The sequence below is a fragment of the Salvelinus fontinalis genome, chromosome 13, assembly GCF_029448725.1.
Source record: "Salvelinus fontinalis isolate EN_2023a chromosome 13, ASM2944872v1, whole genome shotgun sequence".
Taxonomy (NCBI): Eukaryota; Metazoa; Chordata; class Actinopteri; order Salmoniformes; family Salmonidae; genus Salvelinus; species Salvelinus fontinalis.
Window position 1 is genome coordinate 47,776,498 of NC_074677.1, and position 21,632 is coordinate 47,798,129.

A 21,632-nucleotide genomic window follows, 5' to 3' on the forward strand; every position below is an offset into this window, starting at 1 on the left:
CATGCTATTATGCAAAGGAATTAAGGAGTTTGAGAGTAGATATTTATCTAGTTAAATTGTGTGTTTTGTACACTGAGGGTACAAAACATTAGGAACACCTGCTCTTTCCATGACATAGACTGACCAGGTGAATCCAGATGAATAGCTATTATCCCTTATTGATGTCACTTGTTAAATCCACTTCAATCAGTGTAGATGAAGGGGAGGAGACAGTTTAAAGAAGGATTTTTAAGCCTTGAGACAATTAAGATATGGATTGTGTATGTGCCATTCAGTGTGAATGGGCAAGACAAAATATGTAAGTGCCTTTTGAATGGGGTATGATAGTAGGTGCCAGGCACACCGGTTTCAGTGTGTCAAGAACTGCTACACTGCTGGCTTTCTCACGCTCAACTGTTTTCCGTGTATCAAGAATGGTGCACCAGCCAAAGGACATCCAGGCAACTTGACATAACTTTGGGAAGCATTGGAGTTAACATGGGCCTGCTTCTCTGTGGAACGCCTTGTAGAGTCCATGCCCTGATGAATTGAGGCTGTTCTGAGGGCAAAAGTGGGTCAACTCAATATTAGGAAGGTGTTCCTAATGTTTTGTACACTCAGTGTCAGTTTCTATATATATTGCATGTGAGTGCTGAGTGCTATGTTTGCTGTGTTTTTGTATGTCCACTGTTATGATAGATAGTGAGAAGACCATTGAGGTTCATTGTGAACCATTTTAAAGAATCCATTTCCCTCCTATTCCTGTCTATGACATTTGGCCAAAGGGATGAGAGGGGAGTATGCACAGATTATATTACTATTTGCCACAGTATCATCCCACCGGACACACATAGACAATCAATCCCATGTCACCCCAGGCACAGATTTACTTCACCTGCCATCTCAGTCCTGATTGGCCAGGACTCTCCATGTGATGGGGTGATGTCATACCCGGCGTCACCGGTACCAGGGGGTGACATAGAGGCTAAAGCATTCCACACGTGTCAATGTCACCAACCGCAACTCAAGTACCTGGGTTAGGGGAACCAGCGAGTAGACAATACTGTGCATTGTTTAAGGAGTGCTTTTAGAGGGCCTGGTGTGTGTGTGAAGCTGGGCCAGAAACTGTAACCCAACGCTACACCTCCTCACACTGCTGATAGTGGAACGACTTTATTGCCAGATCAGTTTTCATGGCTCATTCCCTGTGTGTGTGTGTGTGTGTGTGTGTGTGTGTGTGTGTGTGTGTGTGTGTGTGTGTGTGTGTGTGTGTGTGTGTGTGTGTGTGTGTGTGTGCGTGCGTGCGTGCGTGTGCGCGTGCGCGTGTGTGTGTGTGTGTGAGCAGTAATGTGGTTTTCTACCTGTGGAGGGGTTACTTTACATTGAGAGATGGCAGCCAGTGTAATCCCCAGTGCAGTGCTTTGATTTGCGGTTGATATCTCATGTCTTTAAGTGGTTTGTTTGCATCACCCCGCTCATGGCATCACACCGTGTTTGGTAAACTGGAACGACACAGGAACGTAAAGGACATACTCGGGATGTACTGATTCAGGCCCACCAACGGAATTGTGAAACAACACTTGATCGCAGCAATGTAATATTCAACATATGCTCAGACAGTCACTGCCTGGTCTTTTTGTCGGTTTAATTAAGATGAGGATGCCTGTTTTGACATTAATTCATTCATTAATTAATTAATCCACTTATTCATTCATCCTTACGATCATTACCTGGGTTGAAGGTGTGCTGGATATCAGATCTTCTTCCCAGTCAGTGGGCAAACAATACTATGGTCTCCTGCTTGGTTTTATCTAATGGCATATGTGTGACTTCACATTCTATTTGTCTGTTCGTGGAAAGAGAACCCAGGGCAGTTCTGAAAAGACAGACGAGATTCACCTCTGCCATCCTCCCTCTTTCACTCTCTCCTCGGATACTCTCTCATATTCCCCTCGTTATCCCCTCATCCTTCACACCAAAGCTGATTACCGTCACTACAGCAGAACAGCCTCAGGGATGATTGACAGACATAAGAAGTAAGTGTATGTCTGGCATAGCTGGTACAAATGACCTTTGGTGAGTGTGTGTGCTTGTTGATTGCGTGGTGTCTTGCTGCTGGGTCTTTGCAGATAAAGCCTGGTCTTGCTGAAGGCCACCTGTGGAAGGGCGATACACCAGCCAGCTCAGGGAGCTTCTCCAACCCTTAGGCACAAACCCAACACAATTAAAATAAGCAAAACAGCAGAGAATAGGCAACTGGGGAGCCTGGCTGCCTTTCTCCTCGCAATTTATTATATCCTTCTGAATATGTCTGCACGGAGTGTTAATTGTAATTCAATTGAAATATGTATAATTTTGCCCTGCGGCTAGGCTGTTTGTTTGCTGTCTTTTCACCTTGGAGTTGTTTGCCTGTGGATGTGTTTGTGTTTGTGTGTATTCATTTGAAATGCTTGACGGCGTCCTCTCACCTGCCTTCGAAAACACCCCATAATTATGTTGTGCATTGTTTCAGGATTGCAAGACTCAATTAGATCAGTGTTCTCAGGAAGACAAGACAATCTTTCTAGGTTCTCTGACCTGGTATGTTTTAAAGGTTATCCAGGGGCCAGAGTACTGATCCTTACTGGGAAAGGAAAGAGTCGTGTTGTCACAATACCAGAATTTTGACTTATCGATACCAGGTTTAGTGTCACGATATTCGATACCATCACGATAATTGACACCAACATGATACCATGGCAAACAAAATCTGCATATTAGCCAAAGTCACAGAATGGCATTTCATCCAGACAGATCTTTTTAGTTGAGTATCATTACATTGGAAATGTTTTTATGTTAGCATTAATTATACAATCAATTTGACTTTTTCACCATTCTAACTACACATTTGAATGGTAAATATCTTGATAAACTGGGTAAATCAAGATATAGCCTAGGTCTTTTCACAATACAGGTGAATGCATATTCAATAGAAATGTGTGCATGCATTGAGTTATTGAGCTTGTTTTGGCTGATTTCATGAGGCTACAGATGAAAAACTATCTGTTTACCTTCCATTTGGGACTACTTTTCTTGTACTGATCAACAACATTTGCATAGAATAAGAAATCCCTTATTTTATAAAAGTGTGCGCTGTCTCTTTAAGTTCCCATAAAGTCATTCACAAACAAAGTCAGTTCGAGGCTTGATCAAAGATGATCTTGACTTGGAGAGACGTAAGGTAGGGGAGACGAAGTGAATGAATAAGATTTTTGGTGACAATGATCTTTGTAAGCAGCAAAATGTTGTGTTGTGGTACTAGGGTAGTGAATTGGCTTCAGCTGTTAGCTAACAAGGACAGTTAGCCTTCAAAGCTGGAAGTTACCGGTATCTTCTTGTATTCCAGTGTTCTAGCCTGTTCTGGATATGGTTTTGGGAACAGTAATTAGCAGTTTCAACATTTCTACATGCTGTGTTGCGTTATTCAAGAGTGTTAACTTCTGTGCAGCATAAGTGATGATGCAGCCCAGACTCCCAGTGAGTTCAGTGATTCCTCATGTCAGGCTAGATCTTGCAAGAAGTAAGCGGAGCAGGGCATGGTGCTCTCACGCTATAAGGGGACACCAGTTACACTGAAAGACAGACTTGATCCTCTCTCAATCAGTAGATGACGTGAGACACATTTGACAGAAGTACCGAAAGTAACAAAAAATATAGTACCAAGTGTTGAGAAAGTGCCAGCGTTTCAGTATACCATGCAACACTAGGAAAGAGTACTGTACCACTTGGCCCTCTGTCCCATCTTACTTCCTGAAGGCCCCACTGATGAAGTGGAGAGTGTCGAGGTTATCGATCTTCCCATAGATCAGCCCCTTGTTTCCCTCTACCTACGACCTAATGGGGGATATGAGGTGCAATGGTCCTGTGTGTGTGTGTGTGTGTGTGTGTGTGTGTGTGTGTGTGTGTGTGTGTGTGTGTGTGTGTGTGTGTGTGTGTGTGTGTGTGTGTGGGTGTGGGTGTGTGTGTGTGTACCCATGTGTGTGTGATTCAGGGTGAGCCTGACTGGAAGTAGCAGTTGATCGATCTGCGTGCCCTTTTTCAGTGAAACTCCCAGCAACACCCTTCCAGTGAGGACTGTGTCTGGAATTCTGTTGAGCCAGTGGAGTTACATACTGCACTGTAGTCATAGCATCTCTGTTGTATATCTTCACTATTTTCTACATTGTAGAATAACAGTGAAGATATCAAAACTATGAAATAACACATATGGAATCATGTAGTAATCAAAAAAGTGTTAAACAAATCAAAATATATTTATATTTGAGATTCTTCAAGGTAGCCACCCTTTGCCTTGATGACAGCTTTGCACACGCTTGGCATTATTTCAACCACCTTCATGAGGTAGTCACCTGGAATGCATTTCAATGAACAGGTGTGTCTTGTTAATAGTACAATTGTGGATAGGTCAGTCAATCCGGAAAATGTAATGATCTTTGAATGTTCCTTCAAGTGCCGTCACAAAAACCATCAAGCGCTATGATGAAACTGTCTCTCATGAGGACCACCACAGGAATGGAAGACCCAGAGTTACCTCTGCTGCGGAGGATAAATTCATTAGAGTTAACTACACCTCAGATTGCAGTCCAAATAAATGCTTCATAGAGTTCAAGTAACAAACATGTCTCAACATCAACTGTTTAGAGGCCTTCATGGTTGAATTGCTGCCAAGAAACCACTACTAAAGGACACTAATAATAAGAAAAGACTTGCTTGGGCCAAGAAACACGAGTAATGGACATTAGACTGGTGTAAATCTGTCCTTTGGTCTGACGAGTTCAAATTTGCGATTTTTGATTCCAACCATTTCTGATTTCTGAGACACAGAGTAGGTAAACGGATGATTTCCGCATGTGTAGTTCCCACCGTGAAGCATGGAGGAGGAGGTTTGATGGTGTGGGCTTTGCTGGTGACACTGTAAGTGATTTATTTAGAATTCAAGGCACAATTAACCTGCATGGCTACCACAGCATTCTGCAGCGATATGCCATCCCATCTGGTTTGCGCTTTGTGGGACTATGATTTGTTTTTCAACAGGACAATGACCCAACACACCTCCAGGCTATGTAAGGGCTATTTGACCAAGAAGGAGAGTGAAGGAAAAGCAGCCAGCAAGTGCTCAGCATATGTGGGAACTCCTTCAAGACTTGGAAAAGCATTCTAGGTGAAGCTGGTTGAGAGAATGCCAAGAGTGTTTAACACTTATAGTTTTGATGTCTTCACTATTATTCTACAATGTAGAAGATAGTATAAATAAAGAAAAACCCTTGAATGAGAAGGTGTGTCCAAACGTTTGACTGTTATTATAGGAATGTATGTGGCTGAACTGTTGGTTGTGTGATTTAAGCAGTGTGCCTGCTCCTCTCCCCACAGTCTCTGTAGGGGAATGTGTTGCAGCTTCTCTGGTGTCGGTCTGGGAGTTAGGACTCTGTTTCTACACTACAGCATCATATCCCCATTAACGCTTTATAAACGATTTAACTCCCCAGTCAGGGCCACTGCAGGCACTGTAAACAGGTCAGCATACTACAGTAGGTTCAGTTTGCTCCTAGCAGACCTCAACTAGGCTGAGTGCACGTATGTGCCTTGCATACTCCCTTGACCTTCGCTTGGGAAAGTAGAAAAAAGCGACAATAGTACTGTTTTTGCCGTGGAGATCTTAGTAGAGCAATTTTACATCTAACTGAGATGTTTAGTGCAGTGTTTCTCAAGTGGAAAAAATTGCATGAAAACGAGTCGTCTCTCGTTGAATGACAACAAAAACTTAATCAAAGAATCCCTACTGTTGACCAATCACCGACGAGGGGGCGTAGACTTCGGCTACTGAACTACGGCTTGCCTCTAGAAGAAATGACTTGTGCACAAAGAGCCGAAAACATCTTGCCTATGACCCAATCCAAAAAGAATGAACTAAATGTTGTGGTAATATGCTGCATGCACAAACTGTTTCGGGTGGGAAGCATGCGGGCGCCTTAAAGGCATCTGCATACTAGATTTGGTTTGCTCCTAGCAGACCTCGACTAGGCGAAGTGAACGTCTTTGCCTCGCACACTCCCTTAAAATATATTTGCTTGAAAAAGCGGTAATAGTACTGTTTGTCCATCTTGCGACTCCATAGCCAGTATACACTTCTTCAAAATAGTCTGAATTAATCTAAGATGACTCTGGAAATCTGTCATTCATTTTGATGTTCTTGCGGAGGAGATCATAGTCACACAATTGTTCATTTAACTAAGAGGTTTGGTGCCACATTTCTCATAACACAGTATATGCGCAAACTGTTTCGGATGGGAAGCATGCAGACACCTTTAGTCAGCACTGTGTGAACCACTTTTAGCCACATGAAAGAGCAGCCAAATCACAACCTCCTGCTCCCAACAGGCAGTAAAACAGGTGAAATACCACCCACAAATGGCTGCAGTTACTGGACATTATTACCCCTGCTCCTCCCCCTCCAACCTCTCTCTCTCTCTCTCGCTCTCTTAGATCATCTGTTTTTTGTCTATCCTCTCAAATTGCTTTTCCATTACATAGCCCTCCACAGTTTTCACAAAAATACAGTTTAGATACACACCACACAGAGAATCACACACTACACACACTTAGTTCAGCACTAAATTCCCAATCTGGCCCTCAAACCATCATGGTCACCTAATAATCCCCAGTTTACAATTGGCTCATTCATCCCCCTCCTCTCCCCTGTAACTATTCCCCAGGTTGTTGCTGCAAATGAGAACGTGTTCTCAGTCAACTTTCCTGGTAAAATAACGGTAAAATAAAAAAAATAAAAAAATAAACTTAAACGCTTTAATGCCAAAGTGGATCTGGTGAAATAGTAAGCATACCTACAGTAGAACCTGTACAAATGTCCTTCATCAGTCGTAACAGTGAAGCAAATTAGTTAAATCTGGAGAGATGGAGGGATGGAAGGATAGAAGGACGGGGGGATGGAGGGAGGCAGGAACACAGACCTCAGTGAGGAGCCTTTGTCTCATGTCCCCTGAGGGAGGGAGGCAGGAAGACTGACCTCAGTGAGGAGACTTTGTCTCATGTCCCCTGAGGGAGGGAGGCAGGAAGACGGACCTCCGTGAGGAGACTTTGTCTCATGTCCCCTGAGGGAGGGAGGCCGGAACACAGACCTCAGTGAGGAGCCTTTGTCTCATGTCCCCTGAGGGAGGGAGGCAGGAAGACGGACCTCAGTGAGGAGCCTTTGTCTCATGTCCCCTGAGGGAGGGAGGCAGGAACACAGACCTCAGTGAGGAGACTTTGTCTCATGTCCCCTGAGGGAGGGAGGAAGGAAGACGGACCTCAGTGAGGAGCCTTTGTCTCATGTCCCCTGAGGGAGGGAGGCAGGAAGACGGACCTCCGTGAGGAGACTTTGTCTCATGTCCCCTGAGGGAGGGAGGCAGGAACACAGTCCTCAGTGAGGAGCCTTTGTCTCATGTCCCCTGAGGGAGGGAGGCAGGAACACAGACCTCACTGAGGAACCTTTGTCTCATGTCTCCTGAGGGAGGGAGGCAGGAACACAGACCTCAGTGAGGAGACTTTGTCTCATGTCCCCCGAGGGAGGGAGGCAGGAACACAGACCTCAGTGAGGAGACTTTGTCTCATGTCCCCTGAGGGAGGGAGGCAGGAAGACGGACCTCAGTGAGGAGCCTTTGTCTCATGTCCCCTGAGGGAGGGAGGCAGGAACACAGACCTCAGTGAGGAGCCTTTGTCTCATGTCCCCTGAGGGAGGGAGGCAGGAAGACGGACCTCAGTGAGGAGCCTTTGTCTCATGTCCCCTGAGGGAGGGAGGCAGGAAGACGGACCTCAGTGAGGATACTTTGTCTCATGTCCCCTGAGGGAGGGAGGCAGGAAGACGGACCTCAGTGAGGAGACTTTGTCTCATGTCCCCTGAGGGAGGGAGGCAGGAAGACGGACCTCCGTGAGGAGCCTTTGTCTCATGTCCCCTGAGGGAGGGAGGCAGGAAGACGGACCTCCGTGAGGAGACTTTGTCTCATGTCCCCTGAGGGAGGGAGGCAGGAACACAGACCTCAGTGAGGAGACTTTATCTCATGTCCCCTGAGGGAGGGAGGCAGGAAGACTGACCTCAGTGAGGAGCCTTTGTCTCATGTCCCCTGAGGGAGGGAGGCAGGAACACAGACCTCAGTGAGGAGACTTTGTCTCATGTCCCCTGAGGGAGGGAGGCAGGAAGACGGACCTCCGTGAGGAGCCTTTGTCTCATGTCCCCTGAGGGAGGGAGGCAGGAAGACGGACCTCCGTGAGGAGACTTTGTCTCATGTCCCCTGAGGGAGGGAGGCAGGAACACAGACCTCAGTGAGGAGACTTTATCTCATGTCCCCTGAGGGAGGGAGGCAGGAAGACTGACCTCAGTGAGGAGCCTTTATCTCATGTCCCCTGAGGGAGGGAGGCAGGAACACAGACCTCAGTGAGGAGCCTTTGTCTCATGTCCCCTGAGGGAGGGAGGCAGGAACACAGACCTCAGTGAGGAGCCTTTGTCTCATGTCCCCTGAGGGAGGGAGGCAGGAAGACGGACCTCAGTGAGGAGCCTTTGTCTCATGTCCCCTGAGGGAGGGAGGCAGGAACACAGACCTCAGTGAGGAGCCTTTGTCTCATGTCCCCTGAGGGAGGGAGGCAGGAAGACGGACCTCAGTGAGGAGACTTTGTCTCATGTCCCCTGAGGGAGGGAGGAAGGAAGACGGACCTCCGTGAGGAGCCTTTGTCTCATGTCCCCTGAGGGAGGGAGGCAGGAAGACGGACCTCCGTGAGGAGACTTTGTCTCATGTCCCCTGAGGGAGGGAGGTAGGAACACAGTCCTCAGTGAGGAGCCTTTGTCTCATGTCCCCTGAGGGAGGGAGGCAGGAACACAGACCTCACTGAGGAACCTTTGTCTCATGTCTCCTGAGGGAGGGAGGCAGGAACACAGACCTCAGTGAGGAGAATTTGTCTCATGTCCCCCGAGGGAGGGAGGCAGGAACACAGACCTCAGTGAGGAGACTTTGTCTCATGTCCCCTGAGGGAGGGAGGCAGGAAGACGGACCTCAGTGAGGAGCCTTTGTCTCATGTCCCCTGAGGGAGGGAGGCAGGAACACAGACCTCAGTGAGGAGCCTTTGTCTCATGTCCCCTGAGGGAGGGAGGCAGGAAGACGGACCTCAGTGAGGAGCCTTTGTCTCATGTCCCCTGAGGGAGGGAGGCAGGAAGACGGACCTCAGTGAGGATACTTTGTCTCATGTCCCCTGAGGGAGGGAGGCAGGAAGACGGACCTCAGTGAGGAGACTTTGTCTCATGTCCCCTGAGGGAGGGAGGCAGGAAGACGGACCTCCGTGAGGAGCCTTTGTCTCATGTCCCCTGAGGGAGGGAGGCAGGAAGACGGACCTCCGTGAGGAGACTTTGTCTCATGTCCCCTGAGGGAGGGAGGCAGGAACACAGACCTCAGTGAGGAGACTTTATCTCATGTCCCCTGAGGGAGGGAGGCAGGAAGACTGACCTCAGTGAGGAGCCTTTGTCTCATGTCCCCTGAGGGAGGGAGGCAGGAACACAGACCTCAGTGAGGAGACTTTGTCTCATGTCCCCTGAGGGAGGGAGGCAGGAACACAGACCTCAGTGAGGAGACTTTGTCTCATGTCCCCTGAGGGAGGGAGGCAGGAACACAGACCTCAGTGAGGAGCCTTTGTCTCATGTCCCCTGAGGGAGGGAGGCAGGAACACAGACCTCAGTGAGGAGACTTTGTCTCATGTCCCCTGAGGGAGGGAGGCAGGAAGATGGACCTCAGTGAGGAGACTTTGTCTCATGTCCCCTGAGGGAGGGAGGCAGGAAGACGGACCTCAGTGAGGAGACTTTGTCTCATGTCCCCTGAGGGGGGGATGGACTCAGGAGGCCAGGACACTGTGGAATGAGTGACAGATAAACAGAATAGGAGGAGGAAGAGAAGTATTTTGTGTGTGTGTGTGTGTGTGTGTGTGTGTGTGTGTGTGTGTGTGTGTGTGTGTGTGTGTGTGTTGGATGATACTCAGAGTAGGGATCCAGGCTGAGAGTGTGTGTTGTGGTCTTGGTGGACTGGAGTCCATGCTCCCTCTCCACTCATAATACATTTTTTGAAAGAGCAGAGAACGGAGCTTTACCCCTTCATTCTGCCCACTGCCTGTCTGGCTGCCCACTGCCAGTCTGGCTGCCCACTGCCTGCCTGCCCAGCTCCCAATCTGCCAGCCTCTGCAGCTTTGCACCACTTAACCAGCAGAATGCTAATGTGTAATTCCTTAAATAAATATCGCCTGATAGATAAATATATATATATAAAATAAATAATTTAGTAGGGAAGGTAGAACCCCATGACAGACCATGGGAACACTTCAAAGCCTTCTTTAATGAAACACACTGGACCAGCAGTGTTCTCTTCCTCTCTCTCTCAGAGATCCAGAGATATTCTGTTACAGTCAGCAGACCAAAGGGCATCGCCGCGTTACTGTGCCGACAGCAGGATCAAAGACTTTGATGCAGGCTTCTGACAAACGGTAGTTGATTAATAGCTAGACCCGGCCGCTTCGCCACTTCACAAGAGAGAATCGCCCATAATCGCTTTAGCTGTGTTCAATATGATCACAATCCTTCAGCGGGGTTGTAGATGTTTCAAAGTAAACCTCTCTCTCTCTCTCTCTCTCTCTCTCTCTCTCTCTCTCTCTCTCTCTCTCTCTCTCTCTCTCTCTCTCTCTCTCTCTCTCTCTCTCTCTCTTCCTCTCCCTCTCCCTCTCTCTCAATTTAAATTTAAATCCAATTTCTCTCTTATCAACATAGAGAAAGAGCCTTGGGAACTATAATATAGTCCATATTAAAAATGGCATTAATAGAATTCGATTTTCCCTCTCATAGTCATATCATAGCTCAGAACAAACTGATATCATACTCTCACAGCTATAAACCAATTGATGTTTTCCTAGTGGAGGTTTTAGGGAAGACGTGTTTACTGAGATATGCCAAAATAAGGCCTCTGTTCGTCAACTCAGCTTACTGCTGTGTTCTGCCTCCTGGGACTCTGAGCCCTTAAACAATACAGAACCATTGTGTCTGCCCCATGACAATGTGTGTTAATTAGACTGTCAGACAGGATTACAGTTGGTACAATCACCGGCACAGCAATGATAATGCACTGTGTCTAATAACTGTAAACCTACTGCTGCTGCTGAAGGGAACAACTGCTGAGACTGATATGTACTGTAGGTACTGCTGGATGTGTGCATTAGTGGCTCAGTGTGGCTTCCTAATCATTGGAGATATGTATAGCTAGTGTGTGTATTGTATGTGTGTGAGAGATTTGTGTGTGTGTGATTAATATAGTCTCCATGTAGTGGAGTGCTACAGTTTTGTGTGTGTTAAAAGGGGTAGGCCCAGGCATATGGGCGATGGGTAGTGCTGTGGTCATAACCAATTGGGAAGGTGGTATTTGCCACATACGACTGGGAAATATCCGCTTGAATGCTCCTCCAACTGGTAATTACTAGTGGGAAACTCGTCTATCATCCATGAGCTCCGACTTCTCCCACATGCTGACCTCTGACGTCACTTACTATGGAAATTACTTTGATAACAGCATTTCCAAGACATTATTTATAAAAGCAATCTATTTGTATCTATTTTTAACACTATCATTTGTTTACAAGCATATGATAGCTGTAATTTTAGTTTATGTTTGACGCAGCTTGTTGGCCATTAGTTGGCAATTAGCCAATGGGTTCAAAGCATGTGAACTTCACAACTGGTAATGACCACCTTCCCACTTGGTTATGAATGCAGCATTAGGCTCAGGGTGGATAAGGCTGAGGAATTAATTCATGTGACAGAGTAATGTTTGGGACATGACATCAGCTACTGATTATCATTGTGCTTGTGGCCAGGGATTGCTCCAACATACATGCAATGTAAATCTCATGTCATATTTCCTCTTTACTCAGGATCTCGTCTTCGTCAGGATGACTCCCCTCCCCGGATAGTGGAGCACCCCTCCGACCTCATTGTGTCCAAGGGGGAACCGGCCACCCTCAACTGCAAGGCGGAGGGGCGTCCTGCCCCCACGGTGGAGTGGTACAAGGACGGGGAGCGTGTGGAGACAGACCGGGACAACCCCCGTTCCCACCGCATGCTGCTGCCCAGCGGCTCCCTCTTCTTCCTACGTATCGTCCACGGCCGACGCAGCAAGCCAGACGACGGCAGCTATGTGTGTGTGGCCCGTAACTACCTGGGCCAGGCCGTCAGCCACAACGCCTCGCTGGAGGTAGCCAGTAAGTAATGTTCTCTGTCTGTCTCGGTGGTGGTGGGTCAAAGCCGTGTGGGTTGGTGTATCAACTACTAGCGACAAAGTGAGCATGCTGACGATAGCTATTTGCTTTATATCAAAGGATGTACATGGAATATGTAGATGTAAGTGATGGCTATCACTGCTTTATAACACTGAGGTCAGTGTTGTTAATAATTACAGAAAATACAGAACACTGAGCGGTGCTGTGGTGCCTGCCTGGTTCGGACAATCTCTTAAAGGAGAAGTTTACTCAAAATCCAGAAAACTCCCAAGTGATTCCATACATTGAAACTAGATCAGTGGAGTTTGCCCCCCTCCTCCTCCATGTAGTGATGTACTGAAACAGCTGAAAAATAGCTCACGTGACTCGTGATGTTGCTGGATGCAGGCCTGCACGTTGCCAGTGAATTCATTATTCAGAAATCCATGATGTGTGGCCAAATTCGTTGTTTTATTGAAAGTGTGTGGCCAAAAAAGCTATTTTTGTCAAAAGTACTATCGGTTTTGAGTCAGGAAATGTGTACTTTTCCACCTAAAAGATTTGGCATTATTTTATCACATTATTTTATGTAGCCGACTGCCACAGCAGCGGAGAGATCGGTAACCACTGCACATATGCGCTCTTGGGAATCCCTTCTTAGTAGAAACTGCACGTTATGCCCTTATTCACAGATGCATGTTTTTTGGGTTGGCGAAGTAAACACAACATTACACATTAGTTATAAAAAATAAACACAACATTACACATTAGTTATAAAAAATAAACACAACATTACACATTAGTTATAAAAAATAAACACAACATTACACATTAGTTATAAAAAATAAACACAACATTACACATTAGTTATAAAAAATAAACACAACATTACACATTAGTTATAAAAAATAAACACAACCTAGAAATATGTCTAATGACGAAGTACTTGCAAATTAAGAAAAAGACTACTGGAGGGGCGCCGATGGTGTCGTCAAACTGGGTTTATTCAGACTATTCAGACTAAGAATGGAGGCAAATTGAGCTTCATGTGGCCTTCGCCCCTCTAGCCGTCGAAGCCACAGCAAGATCTGGTAGCAGTAGCTTCCTAGGATCGACACAGACTGGTGGTGCAGTTGGGGCAATTGCGCTCCAATTCCACGAATGAGGAATGTTTGTGCTGCAGAGAATTCAAATATGTGACTACAATTCTTACAGAAATCTAGGAACGTAATGCTGATGAGAGCAGTTAGGCTGCTTTTGCGACCACTGAGATTTATCTGCCCACATCAACGGTCCTGAAAAATAGAAATGGTGACGCACCCCTGTTCCAGCTGGGCCAAATGGACAGTTATCTAACGAGTAAGTATCTAAACTTTTCTTTAGTGAATGATCGCTTATCATCAACCTCTATGAGCGAGACCGTTAGTGTAAAGGCAGTCAATGTTGTTCTCCTCCTCAAACGAGGAGGAGCATGGATAGGACCAAGATGCGGATTGAGGGAAATAAGCCATCTTTTAATGAAAACAGCAAACAAGACACTACAAAACTACAAAACAACAAACGTGACTAACCTTCAACTGTCCATGTGTGGACACAGGAACAAACACCCACAAAAGCCTACTGCCTATGGCTACCTTAAATCTGGCTCCCAATCAGAGACAAATGAATGACAGCTGTCTCTGATTGAGACCCAATCTAGGCAGCCATAGACATAACTAGACAACCTAACAAACACTATCCCATACACATACAACACCCATGGACTAACCAAACACACACAACATACAATGCCCACCCCAACTCACGCCCTGACCAACTAAACATAATCAAAATAACATAAAAATAGGTCAGGAACGTGACATAACCCCCCCCTCAAGGTGCGTACTCCGAACGCACCACCAAAAGTCTAGGGGAGGGTCTGGGTGGGCATCTGTCCACGGTGGTGGCTCCGGCTCTGGACGCTGTCCCCCCACCACCATAGTCACTCCCCGCTTCCGTATCCCCCACCCAATGACCACCCTCCAACTAAACCCACCTAACTGAATGGGCAGCATCGGGATAAGGGGCAGCATCGGGATAAGGGGCAGCACCGGGATAAGGGGCAGCACCGGGATAAGGGGCAGCACCGGGATAAGGGGCAGCACCGGGATAAGGGGCGGCACCGGGATAAGGGGCGGCACCGGGATAAGGGGCGGCACCGGGATAAGGGGCGGCACCGGGATAAGGGGCGGCACCGGGATAAGGGGCGGCACCGGGACAAGGGGCGGCACCGGGACAAGGGGCGGCACCGGGACAAGGGGCGGCACCGGGACAAGGGGCGGCACCGGGACAAGGGGCGGCAGGTCCTGGCTGAGGGACTCCGGCAGGTCCTGGCTGAGGGACTCCGGCAGGTCCTGGCTGAGGGACTCCGGCAGGTCCTGGCTGAGGGACTCCGGCAGGTCCTGGCTGAGGGACTCCGGCAGGTCCTGGCTGAGGGACTCCGGCAGGTCCTGGCTGAGGGACTCCGGCAGGTCCTGGCTGAGGGACTCCGGCAGGTCCTGGCTGAGGGACTCCGGCAGGTCCTGGCTGAGGGACTCCGGCAGGTCCGGGCTGAGGGACTCCGGCAGGTCCTGGCTGAGGGACTCCGGCAGGTCCTGGCTGAGGGACTCCGGCAGGTCCTGGCTGAGGGACTCCGGCAGGTCCTGGCTGAGGGACTCCGGCAGGTCCTGGCTGAGGGACTCCGGCAGGTCCTGGCTGAGGGACTCCGGCAGGTCCTGGCTGAGGGACTCCGGCAGGTCCTGGCTGAGGGACTCCGGCAGGTCCGGGCTGAGGGACTCCGGCAGGTCCGGGCTGAGGGACTCCGGCAGGTCCGGGCTGAGGGACTCCGGCAGGTCCGGGCTGAGGGACTCCGGCCGGTCCGGGCGTAGGGACTCCGGCAGGTCCTGGCTGAGGGACTCCGGCAGGTCCTGGCTGAGGGACTCCGGCAGGTCCTGGCTGAGGGACTCCGGCAGGTCCTGGCTGGACGGCTCTGGCAGGTCCTGGCTGGACGGCTCTGGCAGGTCCTGGCTGGACGGCTCTGGCAGGTCCTGGCTGGACGGCTCTGGCAGGTCCTGGCTGGACGGCTCTGGCAGGTCCTGGCTGGACGGCTCTGGCAGGTCCTGGCTGGACGGCTCTGGCAGGTCCTGGCTGGACGGCTCTGGCAGGTCATGGCAGGACGGCTCTGGCAGGTCATGGCAGGACGGCTCTGGCAGGTCATGGCAAGACGGCTCTGGCTGGTCATGGCAGGACGGCTCTGGCTGGTCATGGCAGGACGGCTCTGGCTGGTCATGGCAGGACGGCTCTGGCTGGTCATGGCAGGACGGCTCTGGCTGGTCATGGCAGGACGGCTCTGGCTGGTCATGGCAGGACGGCTCTGGCTGGTCATGGCAGGACGGATCTGGCTGGTCATGGCAGGACGGCTCTGGCTGGTCATGGCAGGACGGCTCTGGCGCTAGGCAGACGGCAGACTCTGGCCGGCTGAGACGCACTATAGGCCTGGTGCGTGGTACCGGAACTGGAGGCACCGGGCCGTGGGCACGCACCTCAGAGCGAGTGCGGGGAACAGGAACTGGGCACACTGGACTCTCGTGGCGCACTCCAGGCCTGGTGCGTGGTACCGGAACTGGAGGCACCGGGCTGGAGACCCGCACCATAGGGAGAGTGCGTGGAAGAGGAACAGGGCTCTGGAGATGCACTGGAAGCCTGGTGCGTGGTGTAGGCACTGGTGGTACTGAGCTGGGGTGGGAAGGTGGCACCGGATATACCGGACCGTGAAGGAGGACACGTGCTCTTGAGCACCGAGCCTCCCCAACCCTACCAGGTTGAATGGTCCCCGTAGCCCTGCCAGTGCGGCGAGGTGGAATAGCCCGCACTGGCCTATGCAGGCGAACCGGGGACACCACCTGTAAGGCTGGTGCCATGTACGCCGGCCCGAGGAGACGTACTGGAGACCAGATACGTTGGGCCGGCTTCATGGCACTCGGCTCGATGCCCAACCTAGCCCTCCCAGTGCGGCAAGGTGGAATAGCCCGCACTGGGCTAAGCACGCGTACTGGGGACACCGTGCGCTTTACCGCATAACACGGTGTCTGACCAGTACGACGCCCTCTTACTCCACGGCAAGCCCGGGGAGTTGGCTCAGGTATCCAACCCGGCTTCGCCACACTCCCCTTTAGCCCCCCCCCCAAGAAATTTTTGGGTGAGCCTCTCGGGCTTCCAGCCTCTCATACGTGCTGCCTCCTCATACCAGCGCTCCTGGGCTGTGGCTGCCTCCTTCTCCTCCCGAGAGCGGCGATTCTCTCCCACCTTAGCCCAGGGTCCTTCTCCATTGAAAATTTGCTCCCAACTCCATTCCTCTTCTCTCCATTGCTTTAGTTCTTTTTCTCTCTCCTCAATCCGCTTGGTCCTGTTGTGGTGGGTGTTTCTGTAAAGGCAGTCAATGTTGTTCTCCTCCTCAAACGAGGAGGAGCATGGATAGGACCAAGATGCGGATTGAGGGAAATAAGCCATCTTTTAATGAAAACAGCAAACAAGACACTACAAAACTACAAAACAACAAACGTGACTAACCTTCAACTGTCCATGTGTGGACACAGGAACAAACACCCACAAAAGCCTACTGCCTATGGCTACCTTAAATCTGGCTCCCAATCAGAGACAAATGAATGACAGCTGTCTCTGATTGAGACCCAATCTAGGCAGCCATAGACATAACTAGACAACCTAACAAACACTATCCCATACACATACAACACCCATGGACTAACCAAACACACACAACATACAATGCCCACCCCAACTCACGCCCTGACCAACTAAACATAATCAAAATAACGTAAAAATAGGTCAGGAACGTGACAGTTAGTGAGTTTATGTTTTCACATAAGCCCCAAACACTACTTAGTCTTTATTTATTCATCACAATGTTTTTGGTGTATTCTATTCTGCAATGTAAGGTGACACAATGTTTGCTGCCCCCCCCCCCCCCCCCCCCCCCCCGTCATAAATACAAAGGGCACATATGCTAACCTGCAGGACACCTAGGCCTCTGTCTACATGATATGGTGCTATGGTAACAACACAATAAGAACACCTTGAACGTTAAGGATCAGGCTCGGCTACATACCACATGCTTTGTCACTTTCTCTTCTCAAACACACCTTTGTCTTTTGGCACTGCTCCAGATCCAGTCCATGGAAACACAGTAGCGACAGCTGTATCTTGTAGTATCCTTCGGGTTTTCCGTCCCCGTAGTTTCAAATGGCATATCTCATTCACATGCATCGTCACTCAAGTGCTTGTTACACACACGCAGCGATGCAATGTTGGCTGCAGGAATATTTACATTGTATTTACTATTTCGAAATGCTACTAACCGTCTTCTACATCTCTCTGTATCTTTTATCGGAAAACAGTCAAATTTGAGGCCTTCTTCCTTTGGTTTCCTGTATAAAGTGCATCCAGGGACCGAACACCAGCTTGCTCTTGCTGCCAACTCTTTATCCACTTTTTGTAACTAACTTTACCTGCGATATGCCTAACTCTATCATCTTTTTCACCAGCTCCTTCTTTCCCCCCCAAAATCTAATCTGTGACATCAAGCTCCGTGTAAGGGCACATCTCTTAATCATGAATTTACTGGCAATGGAACAGACCGAGGCCTGCATCCAGCAATGACATGAGTCACGTGACCCTTTTTTTGCGGCTGTTTCAGTACAGCACTACAACGAGAGAGTGCAAACTCCACTAAACTAGTTTCAATGTATGGAATCACTTGGTAGTTTTTGGGTTTTGGGTAAACTTCTCCTTTCAAGGAGGATATTCAAGGTCAGCAACCACAGGACCAAATGAGCCCAGTCAAGAGCCTTGGACCAGAATAGACCATGAAGTCATGTTCTCTGACAGTCTGATGGTGATGACAGGTCTAGCCCTGCTCACTCTCTCTCACCCTCTCTCACTCACTCTCTCTCTCACTCTCTCTCTCTTGCTCTCTCTCTCACTCACTCTCTCTCTCTCTCTCACTCTCTCTCTCTCGCTCTCTCACTCTCTTGCTCTCTCACTCTCTCTCTCTTGCTCTCTCTCTCACTCTCTCTCTCTCTCTCCTCTCTCTCTCTCTCTCGATCGATCTCTCTCCTCTCTCTCTCTCTCTCTCTATCTATCTCTCTCTCTCTCTCTCTATCTTAAAACACTGTGTTATGTCTTTGGGGGCAACTAAGGTGACTACAGCCCTGCCAGACAGAGAGACAGCTTGAAATGCCAAGGTTTTTATGAGGCTGCATCTGAGCCTGCATAAACTTTACCTGGAGACACTTCAATGACACTAATAACTCAACTGGCCCTTTCTGGAAAGTTGGAACTATCTGAAGAACATGGCCGTCTACCAACCTGCCTAGACAGTTTATCTAGGCTGTTTATCCTTTTATCATTGTTGTTTATTTTCTTCCCTCCTAACGCGGGGTCAAACAAGGTGAAACGCTAGCTTGCACTGATGTAAAGTTCTAATACATATATTCTCTCTATAGTAAATGTGAAATACACTGATTAATACAAAACATTAAGAACACCTGCTCTGACCAGGAGAATCCAGGTAAAAGCTGTGATCCCTTATTCATGTCACTTGTTAAATCCAATTCAGTCAGTGTAGATGAAGGAGAGGGAACAGGTTAAAGAAGGATTTTTAAGCATTGAGACAATTGAGACATGGATTGTGTATGTGTGCCATTTAGAGTGTAAATGGGCCAGACACTAAATGTAAGTGCATTTGAACGAGGTTTGGAAGTAGGTGCCAGGCGTGCCGGTTTGTGTCATGAACTGTAATGCTGCTTGGTTTTTCATGCTCAACAGTTTCCTGTGTGTATCAAGAATGGTCCACCACCCAAAGGACATCCAGCCAACTTGACACAACTGTGGGAAGCATTGTTGTCAACATGGGCCAGCATCCCTGTGGAACGCTTACGACACCTTGTAGAGTCCATGCCCCAACGAATTGAGGCTGTTCTGAGGGCAAAAATGTGGGGTGCAACTCAATATTAGGAAGGTGTTCCTAACGTTTTGTACACTCATTGAATGGTCTAATGAGCAGTTATTTTGGCTTTAAAATGATTTTCTATCTAGTTTGATCCTCTCCTCTGACTTCATAACTCCCTGTACAACCCCAGGGAGAGAGAGCAGTGATCATCTCCTCTGACTTCATAACTCCCTGTACAACCCCAGGGAGAGAGAGCAGTGATCCTTTCCTCTGACTTCATAACTCCCCGTACAACCCCAGGGAGAGAGAGCAGTGATCCTCTCCTCTGACTTCATAACTCCCTGTACAACCCCAGGGAGAGAGAGCAGTGATCCTCTCCTCTGACTTCATAAGTCCCTGTACAACCCCAGGGAGAGAGAGCAGTGATCCTCTCCTCTGACTTCATAACTCCCTGTACAACCCCAGGGAGAGAGAGCAGTGATCCTCTCCTCTGACTTCATAAGTCCCTGTACAACCCCAAGGAGAGAGAGCAGTGATCCTCTCCTCTGACTTCATAACTCCCTGTACAACCCCAGGGAGAGAGAGCAGTGATCCTCTCCTCTGACTTCATAACTCCCTGTACAACCCCAGGGAGAGAGAGCAGTGATCCTCTCCTCTGACTTCATAAGTCCCTGTACAACCCCAGGGAGAGAGAGCAGTGATCCTCTCCTCTGACTTCATAACTCCCTGTACAACCCCAGGGAGAGAGAGCAGTGATCCTCTCCTCTGACTTCATAAGTCCCTGTACAACCCCAGGGAGAGAGAGCAGTGATCCTCTCCTCTGACTTCATAACTCCCTGTACAACCCCAGGGAGAGAGAGCAGTGATCCTCTCCTCTGACTTCATAACTCCCTGTACAACCCCAGGGAGAGAGAGCAGTGATCCTCTCCTCTGACTTCATAACTCCCTGTACAACCCCAGGGAGAGAGAGCAGTGATCCTCCTGGGTGTATTTCATCTGCCCTTCGCTGTCACTGAAACAGCCTTATTACCAACTCCATTTCCAACATTGAAATAACAGCTTCATTTTGGATACTGTGTTAAGTGCTAGGCTTTTTTCTCTTATTCGTCCTTGCTTATGGGCGTGTAGTGATAATCCTTGTTTCAACCATTTCTGGCTGTCTAACAGGTAGGGAGGGCAAAGTCAGGGTTTAGCGTGGCTTATCTGGAGCTACAAACACGTAGGAACTCCAACTCTCCCCGCGGTACCTCACTACCTGACCCCAGACCTTGACTTACTCCTTTAAAGGCTTTTGAGTGATTCCTCACGAAATGTAATCCATAGAATAGTCCTTTGGAGTAAGGATTGTTGACATACAGTTGCGGCCAAATATATTGACACCCTTGCACTTTTCTTTTATAACTCCCTATCTCTTATCAAATAAGTTGCAAAAATAAATAAATACATATTGGTCTCCACATCTTATTGGATTTCAACATTGCAGAACCAATTACATTTTTGTAAATGTACGTTTACAATTTTAATTTTGAAAATAGAGACGAAAGGCATGGACAACATTATTTGCACCCTGGAGCTAGTACTTGGTTGCGGAGTCGTTGGCCAAGATAACTGCCAACACATGTTTCTTGTAGTCATCAATGAGCTTGCTGCACCTTTCTATTGTCAATTTGGCCTCGTCTTCAGCAGCAAACTGATCTAATGCTGATCTAATTTAATTCTGATCTAATCTAATTCTTCAATGTTTGAGAGGTGTCCAACTGCTGTTTCCAGCTCTCGCATGAGGTTATGAATGTGATTCAGATCTAGACTCTTCGCTGGCCACTCCAGAACATTCCAGAACACTCCAGAACACTTTCTTCTTGAACCATTCCAGGGTGCGTTTGATATGTGTCTGGATGACCCACAACCTTCACCAGAGATACAGTTTTTGGACACTGGGTTGAACATCGCATTCCAAAACACCTTGATAATAGAGATCCATTTACATGTTGGGATGTTGTATCGTATCGTTTTGACAATATAACAACATGATTTGTGCGCTAGTTGGCTGTACCTGCTCCAAAAGTCCAGTATTTCTTTTGTCATAGCTTGTTTTCCGTCTTCTTTTTAAATAGGGAGCCAATTTGTTACTTCCATTTCTCCTGTCTCTCTTGTCCCTCTGCAGCAGACATACAGTATGGTGAGCAATATGTTTGGACCATGGAATCTGAATAAATCACAGATAGAATTGTAAGAATCGTGAGAATCGGAATACATATCGTATTGGCACTTAAGTGTCATGATAATATCGTATTGTGAGGTCCCAGGCAATTTCCAGCCATACTTGATCATCTGCTGATTTCATGATGTCTTGAACACA

The 21,632-nt window shown here is 48.4% G+C and overlaps 1 protein-coding gene across 2 annotated transcripts in view; it reads left to right on the plus strand.

The window, feature by feature from the left end:
• The window catches only part of LOC129868827 (roundabout homolog 1-like), a 233,498-nt gene that overhangs the window by 73,697 nt on the left and 138,169 nt on the right, over positions 1–21,632 (plus strand). For both annotated transcript variants that reach the window (XM_055943104.1, XM_055943105.1), the window contains one exon: positions 11,965–12,291. In XM_055943104.1, coding sequence (XP_055799079.1) covers positions 11,965–12,291 — 327 coding nt within the window. The remainder of the gene's footprint in view (positions 1–11,964; positions 12,292–21,632) is intronic.